This window comes from Siniperca chuatsi, linkage group LG1, assembly GCF_020085105.1.
Source record: "Siniperca chuatsi isolate FFG_IHB_CAS linkage group LG1, ASM2008510v1, whole genome shotgun sequence".
NCBI lineage: Eukaryota > Metazoa > Chordata > Actinopteri > Centrarchiformes > Sinipercidae > Siniperca > Siniperca chuatsi.
Window position 1 is genome coordinate 14,517,851 of NC_058042.1, and position 16,458 is coordinate 14,534,308.

The 16,458-nt window shown below is 39.5% G+C and overlaps 1 protein-coding gene across 1 annotated transcript in view; it reads left to right on the forward strand.

Annotated features, from left to right (window-relative positions):
- lgr4 (leucine-rich repeat containing G protein-coupled receptor 4) overlaps positions 1 to 16,458 on the forward strand; it is a 34,916-nt gene that overhangs the window by 12,236 nt on the left and 6,222 nt on the right. The window contains exons 3-15 of the mRNA XM_044206504.1: positions 4,038 to 4,109; positions 5,102 to 5,173; positions 10,127 to 10,342; positions 11,389 to 11,460; positions 12,868 to 12,936; positions 13,628 to 13,699; positions 13,942 to 14,013; positions 14,206 to 14,274; positions 14,359 to 14,430; positions 14,745 to 14,810; positions 14,983 to 15,054; positions 15,170 to 15,241; positions 15,375 to 15,500. Of these exons, the coding sequence (XP_044062439.1) occupies positions 4,038 to 4,109; positions 5,102 to 5,173; positions 10,127 to 10,342; positions 11,389 to 11,460; positions 12,868 to 12,936; positions 13,628 to 13,699; positions 13,942 to 14,013; positions 14,206 to 14,274; positions 14,359 to 14,430; positions 14,745 to 14,810; positions 14,983 to 15,054; positions 15,170 to 15,241; positions 15,375 to 15,500 (1,122 nt within the window). The remainder of the gene's footprint in view (positions 1 to 4,037; positions 4,110 to 5,101; positions 5,174 to 10,126; positions 10,343 to 11,388; positions 11,461 to 12,867; positions 12,937 to 13,627; positions 13,700 to 13,941; positions 14,014 to 14,205; positions 14,275 to 14,358; positions 14,431 to 14,744; positions 14,811 to 14,982; positions 15,055 to 15,169; positions 15,242 to 15,374; positions 15,501 to 16,458) is intronic.

Below are 16,458 nucleotides of genomic sequence, written 5' to 3' on the forward strand. Positions count from 1 at the left end.
ATATTCCTTCCTTCATAGTCACGCAATCTCCTCCACGCTCTTTCTTTCTTGCCAAAGGCACCACAAAGCTTAGCAGATGTGATGACAGGTATTCTCTGTGTTCTTTGCAGTTTGTTTATATTCTTGAAAATAACCTGTGACCTATAGCTCTCTATAAATCTACATGGAATTGTGGTAATAACATCTGGGTCAGTCTTCTGTTGTCAGTATGTTGCACAGAATGATTTAAAACATTTATTTATTGTTATTTTAATAATGTTTTTTATAACATTTCTTAAGTTTCAGTTTATTGCAACTGTGTATTTTTGTTTTATTTTTCATGTTCTGTAAAAGCACATGGTATTGACGATGTTGTACATGACAGATTTATTCCTCTACAGTGGCAGTAAACACAACACATGGGCCCACTGATAACTGTGCAATATTCAGAGCTTAAAAAGAAATTTAGGGCCTAAAAACAGTAACGTTAACGTGATAAACAGCAGGACTATGGCTATGTACTGACACTACCTCACAGTAACACACACCGGACAGCCTCTTGTAGTAGAGCCACTATCCCAGCTAGAACACAGGTACCCACACAGAAAAAGGGCCATAAATGTGCTTCTAGTGACTGTAAAAGCGCCACCAGACTCCCTGACCCCCCGCGTCACACACTACGTAGCCACGAGGCCCAGCCTCCTACATTTGTTTGCCGCCTCTCTCCCAGAACCTTGGTCGCTGTTGCCATGGAGAAGCCAGTCAGAGGCATAAATCAGAGCGATTGCAAAAACACTTTGTCCCATTGCAGTTGGGAATAAAACACAGCGTTCTAGCCACTGATTTGATCCAAAATTTACCCAGAATACAAAAGAAAATTGATTTAAACTGCAGATTGTAAAAGAAGTTTTCTCAACAGCATGATTTTTAGCTTGCACTGTTGTTAGCGGTGCATGTAACAGAATTCTAAGTTTGGTGATTGGATGTTTGCTGCTCATGCACCTTGGTAGTCATAGTTAACTTCTACCCCGAAGTTTTCATGTTCTTTCAGTGCTCCAACTGTAGGCCACGCAAAATTGTCTGTGGGGAAAATGAATGCGGCTTTTACTTCTAGAACCAGAGGCGCCAACTTCACAACTCTATTATAATTACATGATTATCGAAAATTGCGATATGAACATTTTCATTGCCAACATGAACACAGCTACCTATACCAACCATGGTACAAAAAGGTGTGTAAAGGTACATGTGGGAGCATGTTGTGGGGGAGGGGTGCTTGTTTGGGTTTTGCCACAGTAGTTTCCCAAATATTAAATTTAATTGTATTGTCACAGCAAAATTTGAAGCCTAAATACTTTTTTCCCTCTGTAAACTTAAATCATTTTTGTAGCCCTTTACTGCTGTCAAAGTGCACTACAGGGCTCTTTGTGAATTTGCCACTGACAAAGGTAGACCTGTGGGAGTGGTGTTGCACAAGGAGAGGATTTAGCTTTTCCCCTCAACGAGATTTAACACATTTTTCTTCCCTCGTTGAAGCCTGGGGAGACATGTACTGAATTTGCTGAAAGATGCAAGAGGAGGAGAAGCTCTTTTGTTGTGAAACCTGAAGGATATCGGAATGATTTGTCAAACCATGTTTGCATATGGTGGTTAGCGGCTTTTGACAGTGACTGCAGGTTCTGGGTTGTGTGAGTCATATTGAATTACCCACACTGGTCACTATCTGTTGGAAACTAACAAGAATGACTCAACAGCTACAGACAAGATTTGTGTCATTTTGAATTTGTAGGTGCCCACAGGCGTGTGACAACTTGTACACTAGTCCTGACTACAGGCTAACTGCAGATTATGGTCTTGGAATTAAAATCTAATTTCAAAAAACTGTCGCAAGATATCCTCTTGACAAATTGTGTCTCAGTAGAGACTTGGTGGTATTGTGGAATTCAGCTTTGGAAGTTATTCATTGGGTTTGTCTCAAAGCCTTTTTATAAAGCTGATGAGCGTTCACATCCTAATATGACATCTTTGGTCAACCACAACAAATCAAGCGTGTTTCCTTTGTACTTTGTCACATTTTGCTATCTTCGATACACCAACATTTCCACCTCAGCCAAGTGTTCAGTGTTTTTATGGGCAAACTGAAAATATGTATAAAAACAGGTGGATGGAAACCCACCTTGTGATAGCAAAACACAAGCCAGCACACAACTCCTGCAGGTTAAACTTGGCTAGTTATGGCAGCATTTCTCCTGTAGATTCTTCCTTTAAGGCTCCTGCAGCCAGCACCAGTCAATCAAAATATGCCTTGATCAGATTCGGTTATGATCTTGGATGCTGCGCTCAACATCTGCAGTCAGGAGACACTTTGTGGACATTGTGTGCTTTTTTGTTTTGAGATATAAAAATTCTTTTCTGTGATCTTAAATAGTTTGGATGAAAATGCACGGGCAGACTATGATTTTAACATCCAAGAAAGTGTCATTGGATGTTCATATCATTGCAGACAGCAGGGGTAAGCAATTAGGTTCAACAGTAGGCTAGTTTTTTTTTTTTCAGCATTGTTCTATTAGGGGGCAACATAGTTTCACAGGCTGGGTGGAGATGAAGCCCCATATGTTGTCAATGTTTTCAGTTGTTTTTATTTTTGAGTATTTTATTTCTTTTAAGAATAAAACAGATTTATATATATATTTATATAAAACTTGTTTTAGGGTTGTATCTGGGGGCAGATGTAATTTTTCCCATTAGCTAGTGAGTGCTAACAGAGTTACAGCAGCTTATGTTATTATAAAACTTATTTGGCAAACAAATTTTCATAACAAATGTATGCTTTGTGTTGCACCATGAGACTGAAAATGTAACTGATAGGTTATTCACACTCAAACAGTGACTTGTTTTTTGTTTTTTTTATCAGCATGGCGTGTCTATTAGACTGCTAAATCTGTGTTTGAGATGCAAATCATTGATTAGATTTGTTGTAACAAATGCATGTTTATTGGGATTTATACAACCTATATATTTCCATTGTACCTGTACTGTAGATTTGTGAAACGTTACGCAAACATTTTGATGCAAACTATGAAATGGGAAACTTTAGCTTTCCTTGGGGGGGCAAATATTTTTGTTGGAGAACTGTATTTCACCACGTGCTGCTATTTGCCTTCCACTGGCATACAGTGTACTTATGGAACAGATAACTAACTATTACAGCTCTTTCAGTCTCAGGGACTTAAGGACTCATAGCTGTTCATACCTGTCAACTCAACACTACAAAAATGCCTTACAGTGGACTAGCTCTCTTAATTCAGTGAAATTTATGGCACACAAACAAAACCAGTTTTGAGTCTACATGAAGAGTATGTAGACTTCTAACACAGCCAGCCTTGATTCTCAGGCTCACACCCAGCAGCTCTTGTTGCAGGGACTTCAGTCTGGACTGACTCATGTTGCAGAGTGATAAATCTGTTGCTAATCTCTCAGGCCAGATAGTAGACTTGGGGCTGTGTATCCCAGTCAGCCTGTCCCATGCTTATTTACGCCCCTATTTCCTATACACTTCCTGTTCCCAACAGGAAAGGGAGGTATCCCCTCAGCCTCAAGTAATTCATGCAGGGACTGAAGCAGCTGCCCAGTGATAAATGTTACAAGACTGTTACAAGGCTATATTGCTTGTATCAGCCTCAGAGGGGTGAATTAGTTCTCTCTAAATGGAGCACTGAGTAGTGATGGTTGGAAGGCTCAGAAAGGGATCTAAGGAGGGGATATCCAGGAACAGTTCTAATCTCTTGTGGGTGACAGATGAAGTGACAACAGGCCATGGCACAGACACATGTCTTTGACACCCCAGGCCCCATGTTCAGCTTCAGAGCTGGAACCTAATCTACTGAGGCGCTGGGTGTGAAGACATTCTCAACACCCTGCACTGCTTTATTCAGAAATAAAATACTCTGTTGTTTTGTTACTCTGTGTTCTTTTATTTATTTATTTTTTGCAGAAATGTCCCCCGTTAGCTTTTAAACATTTCCAAAATATAAGTTTGACTCTTTCTCTCACCACAGACGACTTGCGGGGAATGACCTGTCATTCATCCACCCTGATGCCCTGTCTGGACTGCATCAGCTCAAAGTCCTGTAAGCATACACCCTCCCTGCCACCGTCACACACAAACACACACACACACTTATGGCTGTGACAGTGTGAAGTTTTCCACACACTGGGGGAGAGAGTAAATATTGCAGTTTGTGGTAACATTTTGGTGCTGTCAGTTATTGCCACCCTAAACATAGTCATACAATTTACATCCACTTGGAATGGACAAAATGCACTTTTCCATCCCAGCCCCAACAGCATCTGTGGCTGTGAAAACCCCAACAGAGCATTGCATACAAGCCGTGTAAAAATTAGCTCTGCATAATTTACATCAGGCAGCACACCCTAGTGTGCTTGCACAGACTCGAACACATTAAGCGACACACAAAGTGCCGTCCTGTTGTTTCTGCGCTGGGCCAAAAGTTCAAAGTCCTGTTGATCTACAGGTGAGGTCTTGGTTACAGGTCTGGAAACAAATACATGGAGACATTGTATATGCTTATCATATCAAGTCAGTTATTCACTTTACTTGTAACTACACAAGTGAAAATAATGTGAAGTATTTTACTACATGCAGCTCAAACAAACCCCATTCACATCAGATTTAGGTCAGTTTTTACAAATACTGTGACAATATAAGCATAAACAATTTGACATGCTCCTAATGAATCAAAGGGTCATGAAATTAAGTCTAAATAAAGTAATTGCTGGATACTTTCATAACTCTATTGGTGTTTAAAGTTTCTTCATCAGCTTGGCAACAATTTGTGGGATACTGTTCCCATAGTCTTGAGTTGTCTGTATTTGTTTCCATTTGCGAACACCAGTGTCTCTTCCAAAGAAAATAACTGTAACCAGCATGGATCCACATTAACAACAACAACAACAACAACACACAAAGGAGACCATCAGAAAGCTCACTAACATAGTTAACATTGAATGTATCTGTGGATACATATTGTTTTAGGTTCATGATGCAAGAAAAGGTGTTGTGAGTTGAGTTGAAATCATCATTTTGCTATTTTATCTTCAGGATGCTCCAGAATAATCAGCTGAAAACTGTGCCCAGTGCAGCCCTGAAGAACCTTCATTCTCTCCAGTCTCTGTAAGTCATCTGACACACACACACATACACGCGAATGCACGTGTGTTGTATTGTCTGCTCAGAGAGCCTTTGAATTTCAAGTAGACTTTTCCGTCCTGCATAAAGTATTAGGGAAACACTCAATGCTATTGCAGCAGAGATTATTTGTCAATGTCATCGCACTGGTCAGATAATTTGTTGGATTAATGTAGTTTCAATTGGTTGTAAACTGCCAAACATGGCCTAACAGGAGAGAAGAACTACAACCTTGGCTTTGGACTGAAAAATGTCTCTTTTGAATTGCTGTTGGAGCATTTACAGTGGTGTGAAAAAGTGTTTGCCCCTTCTTGATTTCTTATTTTTTTGCATCTTTGTCACACTTAAATGTTTCAGATCATCAAACAAATTTAAATATTAGTCAAAGATAACACAAGTGAACACAAAATGCAGTTTTTAAATGAAGGTTGTTATTATTAAGGGTAAACAAAATCCAAACCTACATGGCACTGTGTGAAAAAGTGATTGCCCCCTAAACCTAATAACTGGTTGGTCCACCATTAGCAGCAACAACTGCAATCAAGTATTTGTGATAACTTGCAATGAGTCTTTTATAGCGCTGTGGAGGAATTTTGGCCCACTCATCTTTGCAGAATTGTTGTAATTCAGCCCCATTGGAGGGTTTTCGAGCATGAACTGCCTTTTTAAGGTCATGCCACAGCATCTCAATAGGATTCAGGGCAGGACTTTGACTAGGCCACTCCAAAGTCTTCATTTTGTTCTTCTTCAGCCATTCAGAGGTGGACTTGCTGGTGTGTTTTGGATCATTGTCCTGCTGCAGAACCCAAGATCGCTTCAGCTTGAACAGATGGCCAGACATTCTCCTTCAGGAGTTTTTGGTAGACAGCAGAATTCACGGTTCCATTTATCACAGCAAGTCTTCCAGGTCCTGAAGCAGCAAAACAGCCCCAGACCATCACACTACCACCACCATATTTTACTGTTGGTATGATGTTCCTTTTCTGAAATGTGGTGTTACTTTTACGTCAGATGTAATGGGACTAACACCTTCCAAAAAGTTCAACTTTTGTCTCTTCAGTCCACATAGTATTTTCCCAAAAGTCTTGGGGATCATCAAGATGTTTTCTGGCAAAAATGAGACGAGCCTTAATGTTCTTTTTGCTCAGCAGTGGTTTTCATCTTGGAACTCTGCCATGCAGGCCATTTTTGCCCAGTCTCTTTCTTATGGTGGAGTCATGAACACTGACCTTAACTGAGGCAAGTGAGGCCTGCAGTTCTTTGGACGTTGTTGTGGGGTCTTTTGTGACCTCTCGGATGAGTAGTGGCTGCGCTCTTGGGGTAATTTTGGTCGGCCGGCCACTCCTGGAAAGGTTCACCACTGTTCCATATTTTCACCATTTGTGGTTCACTGTGGTTCGCTGGAGTCCCAAAGCTTTAGAAATGGCTTTAAAACCTTTTCCAGACTGATAGATCTCAATTACTTTCTTTCTCATTTGTTCATGAATTTCTTTGGATCTCGGCATGATGTCTAGCTTTTGAAGATCTTTTGGTCTACTTCACTTTGTCAGGCAGGTCCTCTTTAAGTGATTTCTTGATTGAGAACAGGTGTGGCAGTAATCAGGCCTGGGTGTGGCTAGGGAAATTGGATTTTGTTTTCCCTTAATAATAACAACCTTCATTTAAAAACTGCATTTTGTATTTACTTGTGTTATCTTTGACTAAAATTTAAATTTGTTTGATCTGAAACATTTAAGTGTGACAAACATGCAAAAAAATAAGAAATCAGGAAGGGGGCAAACTCTTTTCCACACCACTGTAAATTATCAAAAGGCGGTGGTTCCGCTGCCGCAAAAAGCAGTGATTCATGTTTATATGTAAGAAATCACTCTACTATAACAGTCTCAAGTCATAATGTCACACCAGCCCTGTTAGTGAGTTTTATGAATAACCCCTGTTTTCTCTAGAAGTTGCAGTTAATGAGAAAGCTATTTTGTCCTTAATTCCTGGACAGGAAGATACACTGCAGTCATCAGTGCTGTTGTCAGAGAAAGCACTGCGTTGTATTTACACAGCCTACTATCCAAAGTGGAATTCATAGTGTTTGTGCCAAACTAACAGCCACGGTGTAGACAGTTACTCACAAAGATAATATAAAAAGCAATAGGAGTACTGCAGAACAGTTTATCTACTAATGTATGAAAAGATCTAAACGTTTGGTGCTAAAAATTTGTTTAGCAAATGTATGCAAAAATGGGTCTATAGGCAACAGTAAAGTTTAGTTCGGGGTCACTGGCGACTGATTTCTCAGTGTAAACGACAGAAGAGATGCACTAAAAGTTTGTGTAGAATTGAGATCAGTGCTTTGGCCTGGACTGCCCTAATTCTTTCTGGCAGTTGTTGAAATTCTTGTGTTGAGGATGAGAGTGTTGTACTTGCTATGTTGGTCAGTTGGTCTACCATTTTGGTCCAGACTAAAATATTTAAACAGCTATTTGATGCATTGCCATGACATTTTGCTCAGACATTCATGGTCCCCAGAGGATGAATCCCAATCACTTTGGTGATCTCCTGAATTTTCCTCCAGTGCCACCACCATGTTGTTTGCATTTGTGGTTTTTAGGGAAATGCTTCGACAACTATTGGATGAATTGCCATTTAATTTTTCCAATACTTTGTACTTTGTGTTCAGTGAATGTGTAATTAGTAAATGTTAGCATGCTAACTCGCTAAACTAAAATTGTGAACATGGTAAATATTATACCTCTTTAACTTCAGCATGTTAGCTCTTGTTAAAAAATGTGCTAACGTCATGACTGATACACTTTCAATCAAACTTTAAAATCAGGGGTTTTTTGCTCCAAATAACAGAAATAACAATGCTTTTGTGCCACATGTTATTTAAAATGTATTTAAGTTCACACCAGAAACACTAAAATGCATTGTTTTACAGTTAAAGTTTGTCACACTTCAGCATCCATACAGATTCTCATCATCTTACACCACAGTTCCTGGTGGAGTCCCGGTCATGTTGAGCACCAGATTGCTTCACCTGTAAAGACCAAATTCAGGCAGATAGCTGTCATTCATCAAGATAGTTTAAATTTCCCTGTTTGATATGTGATTCCATCACGTACAGTATTTTAAATGTTACACTACTGTAAGATGTCAACATGATGAGAGTAAAGACTTTACTCTTCTTCCAAGTGGAGAATAACAGTTGAAATCTTCATTATTTACTTGAGACATTGTTGATGTCATTTAGGGGCGGTTCCACTCATATCACATACTTAACTCCTGCTGCAGTGTTTGTTGTGCACTAAGCCCAGCAATAGCCCTGTGCAAATGTAGGTCAGTCTTATTCAGGAGATCTGTAACTAACTTTTCTCTTTTTATAGTGGATTGTTGGGTTTTCCAGGAGCTTGTGTGTTTCCACGTGTTTCCTGCTCCACTCGCCCTAAGTTTTAACATTGTTTTTCTGCAACTACTGAATGTCAGTTTCATTGAGACCATAATATGTACATGGCTCTATCTGTGCCACCTCCCTCCACCACTGTGTCTTTGAGTTTGACAGGGACTAATAGAGGAATGGATCCAGCTGGAGAAACGTGCTGAATATCCAGCTTTCAGCTATTATCACCCCTCTATATCCCTCCCCATGTCCTTTGCTTCCCCTCTTTTTTTTCTGCCTCTCCTCCTTCTTTTTAACAGATGTCTTTTCTCTGTGAGGGTTTTAAGGTCTGTAGCTGAAGTAATATGCTTTGGCAGAGCCAGGACTTGGTGTGTATAAAGCCTTAGAGAGCTAAATGTCAATCAAGACTGTTTTTCTTCCAGCCCAGACACTTGAGGAATTTTGAGGGAGGGCGAGACACTTGGTGAGGGAGGATAGCAGGAAAAAACAGTGTGGTGATGATGAAAAGAACACTTGTGCATTCATAATACTGTTTAAAATAAAAAAACATTTCCTTTTTAACCACCAAACGAAGTTCATCGGTTTGCAGGGTCACTGCTCTCTAGTACAATATAGTCAACAGGGAATAGTCAAATATGGGATTCCCTGAATATCCACGGCATGAAACTTGAGAGTATTAATCTATTATATTACGTAAATTTTGTGAAGTCACCACTTCGAAAATGTGATGTTATATCAGATTTACCATGGCAGCCAAATAAACATTCATGTCATGATGTGTGTCGTTCATTTGAAGAATGAAGAGTTGGCCTAAGTGGAAGATTTCAGGTATGAGTATTTCAGAAGGTGGTTCCACAGTTGCTTGCAAACGGGAAGTGGAGCCACTGAGTAAAGCCCTTTTAATTTTTACCAGTCTGGTCATTACTAACATCTTGTGACTTTAAGCAAAGGTTTTAAAAAAAGACAAAGAATCAGATGAGTCCTGAAGAGTTTGCAGTCCAGGAGAATATTGAAGTTGAGGTTCTGCCTGTCTGCATTGAGAGGAACCATTTTAGGTGTAAACACTACTATTTTTGGTTTACAGGGTGTGGTTAATAGGGTAGAGTTGGCATGAGTTGTCCGGTGAATGCACATCAAAATTAGATACTGGTCATTGCATTAACAAATTTCCAAGACCCTTCAATGCCTAGAAGAAGACCAGGTGTGGTCAAAACGTTGGTGATAAAATAAAATAATTGGAGCTTAGCGTGTAGTTACCTGCTTTTTAAATAATTTTGCAGAGACCAAAAGTCAAACCCAGGATAAACTAAATAGACTAGAACTTTCTGGTTCAGACTATTTGCTGCTTTGCTCACCCCAAATTCACCATGAACTAGAAAAGTGACAATAAAGTTAATGGAAGGTCAAGTTAAAAATCCTCCATATGATGTCAGTAAAATAAATCTATTATGAAATGAAGGCATTGTCAGTGTCAAATGCCAGAGTCAGCTTCAATATCATATTAATTTAATGAACCTATGCCTTTTCCTTGTTTTTCTGTTCTACAGTCGCCTGGATGCGAACCATATTACCACAGTTCCTGATGACAGTTTTGAAGGCCTTCAGCAGCTGCGCCACCTCTGGTTGGATGATAACAACCTGACAGAGGTCCCCATTGGTTCTCTGAGACACCAGGCGAATCTTCAGGCTCTTACGTTGGCGCTCAACCGCATCTCGTACATACCAGACAACGCCTTTGCAAACCTCACCAGTCTAGTTGTGCTGTAAGTTATATTAAGCTACTGTTCTAATTGTCGTTTAGAATGAAAATCGGCACATTCAAATTCTCTGCAGTGTGACTATACAACAATAGTTTGATGTCTCTTTAATTTCTCAGCCATGGCGTGTAATGAGTGGGTGGACATTTTTGTTTGTTAATGTTTAGGGATTTTTTTGGATAATTTTCCTAATTAATTAACTTGAAAAGCTCTCATCCACCTGACTGTGTAGATCACCATCCAGTTAGTAAAATATGACTTTACTGCACTCCCCTCTAAATTAAAGAACCTGTAATTCCTATTTAGACATCACAAATCACAAATCAATGCAAAGTATCCCTCCTTGTGTTCTGCCCTAGTTCTGAACGTATCCTCTGCTCTGAGCGACTGCAAATCAGATTCCAAACACAAACATACTGTTGTATTTATTTCCACAGCTTATAGTTAACAAGTCAACAAAATGGGTTGGTACTGATGCGCTGCTGTGCATGCAAGCACTTTTGCAGTGAAATGTGCCATTGGGGTTTTAATTTAAATGTTAATGACACTTTGAATAAGTTGCTTGACTCCGAGCATTAATGTAAAATCAAAATGAACTTGTTGTTTTATGCATGGTGGGAAATGCTAAAACCTTCCACAAGAGGAACTTGTACAAATATGCGGTGCATTACAAATCTGAGGGATTGTTGCAAACGTACATTTTTTCCACTGTTGCTGTTACACATTCACACACCCAAGCACGCACACAGATGCACACGTTGAGTGGTATTGCTGCAGGGTTAGTATAAACACGTTAGGATAAACAGGAAGAAAAGACCTTGAATCTATTAGGCAAGGAAAGCCTTCTGGATATACACATACAGTACAGACATCTGATTCACAAGTCACACTCTTGCCATTCAAAAATGATTTGTGGAACATTTCACAAAAGCTGCAAAACAAGACTGTAATAAAACCCATGATGAATGTGAGTGATTGTTATGTCATCATATATTTTATATAATTTTATGAAATTCTCACAAATGTGAGTAAAACTGCTTTTGCTTTTCCAGGCATCTTCATAACAACAGAATTAAGGAAATAGGAGACAACTGTTTTGCTGGACTCGTGAACCTGGAGACACTGTAAGTGCACAGTCATACAGTAGTTGATGTGTGTGTGTGTGTGTGTGTGTGTGTGTGTGTGTTTGCGCTCGTGTTTGTGTGTGCTAACAGCTCCCCACCCACCTCTGCTCCAGTCCTCCAGACATCATTGTGTCCACTTCCTCCTTTAATTGCTCTAGGATAAATAGAGCAAAGTACATGATGCTTATCAAATCTGCCCTCCCACTGTTCACTTCCTCCTGCCATGCAGCCATAAAAAATCTTTTAGTGACAGCCTTACCTAATGGCAAGCAGCTACTGTACAACACACATACCTTTACTGGATACTAGGGATGCCCTGATACCTTTTTTATATTTTTTTGTTCTAAATCCCAATGTGATACTTTTAAAGTTAAGTATCTGCTGGTCCTACATAATAACACAGTGCAGTGGACACTTAGCCACAAGTAGAAAATTAGTAAAGGCAGTCCTGCATTATAGCTTTTCTGCAATGGTTTCCAAAAGTGTTTTATAGTCTCTAGTGATCTGTTGTGTTTTGTGGAGAGAGGAGGTTGAGCTGCTGTGACAGGGAGGTTTGGTAAGGGTTTGGACAGACTCCCTACGTTCCCAGCATAACCAAAATACTGAAGTTCAAATGCAGTTTTACACTAACAGCAACACTTCAGAGGCCTGCACCATGTTCCTTTAACCCAAAGCAGGTAAAAAATAAAATACTGACTACTTTTGCTGTCATTGTGTATACTGTATTATCAGTTATGCTGGACTGCTGTTTATTTGCTTGTGCTGCTTCATGCTGTGCTGAAACTGTTTCAAATCTGTTTCATATCATTGCAAATTGAATATCTTTCAGTGTTGGAATGTTGGACAAAACAAGCAGAATGAAGATGGGCTTTCAGAACATTTTCACTAATTTTGACGTTTTATATACTAAACAATTTATAAATGAATCCAAAAAATAATCACAAGATTAATCTTTAATGAAAAATAATCACTAACTGCAGCTCTAGCTCTGTGTTGTTGTTTTTTTTTTTGTTTGCTTGTTTGTTTTGTTTTTTTACTGTGGGATCTGATTCCCATAGAACAATGGACTAGGAATCAGTTAATAGGATTATGTATTTATGTTGAGTATATGTAGTGGTCAGTTGCTGCTAAAAGAGTTAATCATTTAGCACTGCTAGCAAGTCATTTATTTTGTTATTATGATTATAATAATGCTAGTAATCCTAGTTATTAGTAGTTAGTGTGTGGCTTGGTGCTGACAGCAGTCACAGAGAGAAACAGGTAATTGAACACTCCTATTAGTTTATTTGTAGACATTTTTGTTTGAATGTACCATTAATTAGTGGCCTTTAGAGGGATGGATTTGTTAACATAAAAATGCAAGAAACACAGTGCTGACTTCCTGTGTATCTGTCTGTCTCATCCTAGAGATCTTAACTTTAACAACCTGATGGTTTTTCCCAAAGCAATAGAGACCCTGCCCAAACTCAAGGAACTGTGAGTATACCGTCCCATTTCTCCTCCGCGAGGGAAACATTTTGCACTGACACTAAAGTCAGGGACTGGTTAACTCATCAGAGCATGAAGGAGGTTTGTCAGTCAGTTAGTTTTTATGTGACTCAAAAAAGACAAATATCTGACAAAGTAGCCTAGAATAAGAGGAAAACAAGAGCACACATGCAAAGGAGTCTCAGTAAATTGTTAAAATACACATCTCGAGTGATTTTAAAAGTTCTTATTCACATACAGACACATCAGGTACAAAAAATGTTCATGTTTAAAAAAATATAATAAATAATTATTTATCTGAACTCTTATCTACTGGGTGTGTTTATTAAATAGAAATAAATTAGTTGAAATATTTGCAACATGTTTCAACATTTGTGCTTTTATTTTGAAGGCTAAAAACCACAAGTCTTCCTTCCTGGTTTTCCTGATGAGCACATTAAATATTTAATTAAAGGATTATTTCAGTTAATTAACAAATCTTGATTTCTGTAGCAGACATTGAGTGTTGACTGACACATTTTGTTTGTGCTTGATTTGTTTGAACTGTCTATGCCTTTTGATTCATTATTTTTCATATTTATATTTTTGGTTTTGCATATGGCAACTTAACGTACTTGTATGTCAGCTTTCATACTGAGCAAGGTGTCTTTACACTGTCTCTTTGACCTTCTTCCTGCAGTGGGTTTCACAGCAACGATATTGCTTCCATACCTGAAGGGGCCTTCCATAACAACCCCCTGCTGCGAACCATGTAAGGTCAAACTCCCCCTCTGATTCACTGACACTACTTAGAAACAGACGCAGCACACTAATAACTCAAATTTGTACAAATGCTACCATGCACAATACACAGTATGCCTTCTGAGAAGAACACATACAGTGTAAGCTGATATAGGATGCGAGTGTGAGGCTTCAGTAGATGAATGTCCAGAAGGTGGTGCCATTCTCGCATAGTAAATTAACTCTCCCCCTCTGCTCTCACTGCCCTCCCAGACATCTTTATGACAACCCTCTGTCCTTCGTGGGCGCTTCGGCTTTCCAGAATCTGTCCGACCTGCACTCCCTGTAAGTTCCGCTGTCAGGCACGACTCCTGACAAATCAGTGTTAACAAGCTCTGTCTGAACTCATCAGTGGTGAAACTAAACATTTTAAAAAGCTATTTAAGTGTGTTAAAGGGTCCTTGTGTCTTGTTTCATCTATACCAACTCATGTTTTGATGTTCATGATTTTACTATTCGTCACTATGTGTGTTTCAGGATGTTGCGTGGGGCAAGCATGATGCAGGACTTCCCCATCCTTACGTGGACTAATAACCTTGAGAGTCTGTGAGTGAATGTGGATGCACCATCTGTTCCTGCTTGTGCTTTTGTGTGTCTCAGAAATGACTGATGAGGTTTTTTCATTCCCAGGACCCTGTCAGGAACCAAGATATCGTCCATCCCTGCTGATCTTTGTGAGGATCTCAAGTTGCTACGGACGCTGTAAGAGACTTTTCCTCTCCTGTCACCGGCAGTAGCAAAACACATCTTCTACAAGTAATAGTACCTGCTAAAGATTTAAGATCATTAGGAAATTACCAGGACAGTAGAAATTGTCCCAGTATAGCTTGATGGATAAAATATGGTTTTAACACTGCTACAGACAGAAATTGGAATCCCATTCATGCTAAAAATGTGGCATTTTAGAAAAGTGTATTCACTGAGATAAAGCAAAATTTTTTGTAGACCAATTAGAGCTTCATTTTAAATTGACCCAGTTGTCTAATTGTTTAAGCTGGTTGTGTTCCCTCCATCAGAGACCTGTCCTACAATGAGATCAAGGAGATACCATCCCTCCAGGGCTGCCTCCGACTGCACGAGATGTGAGTGTTGAACATGTAGAAGTCACAAATCATTTCAGACAAGGATGGAAAAGCGTAAAAGACAGATTCTATTTTAAAATTAAAAGATTATAATGTAACAACAAACATTTAGGCAGTAAAGGTAATTATTTGCTTGTTTATAATCTGTTAAATTCTTATTTTCAATCTACAGAAGCTTTCAGCACAACCATATTCAGCAAATTGACAGGGACACATTCCAAGGTCTCTCTGCTCTCCGTTTACTGTAAGTCCGCTCAGTCACACACACTCAGTAACACACGCAGTAACACACGCTTGATCCTGTAAAACAAATGTTTTATGCCTGGACTGTGAGTTCACTGCGTTATAATTTTACACAGAGACCTGAGCAGAAATGAACTCCGAGTTATCCACAGAGATGCTTTCCTCACCCTCACTGCACTCACCAACCTGTGAGTATGACCTGTGTATTATTTTACCACCTTTCATCATAATGAGTACAGAACTCCAGTTACATATCATTGTTTGCTTTGACTGTCTGCGTTGTGCAGAATTAAACTGCTTGTGTGTAATAATTTTTTGCAGAGATCTGAGTATGAACTCTCTGACTGTGATTCCAACAACTGGACTGAGCGCGCTCAGTCAGTTGAAACTCTCAGGGAACCCGCAGATGAAAAATGTGCTGACTGCAAAAAACCTGCCCAAACTGAGGTGAGAAAGAACTTCTGTGGTATCAGAATCAGAAATACTTTTTTGATCCCAGAAGGGAAACTCTTTCATTACAGCTGCTCACTATCACGTTACTGCACACTTGAGAATAGAAGGAATAGAAGTACTAAGCAAATCAAAATATAATATACTATAATACAGGTAAGATAAATGAAGTACAAAGTGGATAGAAGAATAAAAGCCAAAATAAGTGTAAGTACCAAAGTGGATTTAGAGGTTGATAAGTATGTACGGTATAATACAATGTAATAATATAAGTAATAAGTAATAGTGCAATAATGAGTACTGTCAAGTTAAGTGTAGTTTATTAGAAGATTATTAGATGGTGGATATTGCACAGCAGTAATAGAAGTATGATTAAATATCAATAAATTAAACTGAAAACAGTGTACATTGCACTGTAGTATTAAACAGAATATTGCACAATTATTTCAAGTATTGCAGTGATGTTAATGATCCAATGTCCAGTTTAGTGACCTAGGGTCATACAGACTGACACTTAGAGGGAGGAGTTAGAGTTTGATGGCCACAGGCAGGAATGACTTCCTGTGGCGCTTTGTGGTGCATTTTGTGGGGATGAGTCTGGTGCCTTGACCCACCTTAGACTTTGCAAAGTTACCCACCACAGCCCTGTACTCTGTCTCATCACCATCGCTGATACATCCCACCACAGCAGAGTCATCAGAAAACTTCTGAAGGTGGCAGGACTCTGTGTGGTGGCTGAAGTCCCTGGTGTAGATGGTGAAGAGGAAGGGAGAAAGGACAGTCCCCTGAGGGGCCCCAGTGTTGCTGACCACGCTGTCCAGCACACAGTGCTGCAGACGCACATGCTGTGGTCTGCCAGTCAGGTAGTCAACAATCCAGGACACGAGGGGGCATCCACCTGCATCGCTGACAGCTTCTCACCCAGCAGGGCTGGCCGGATGGTGTTGAAAGCACT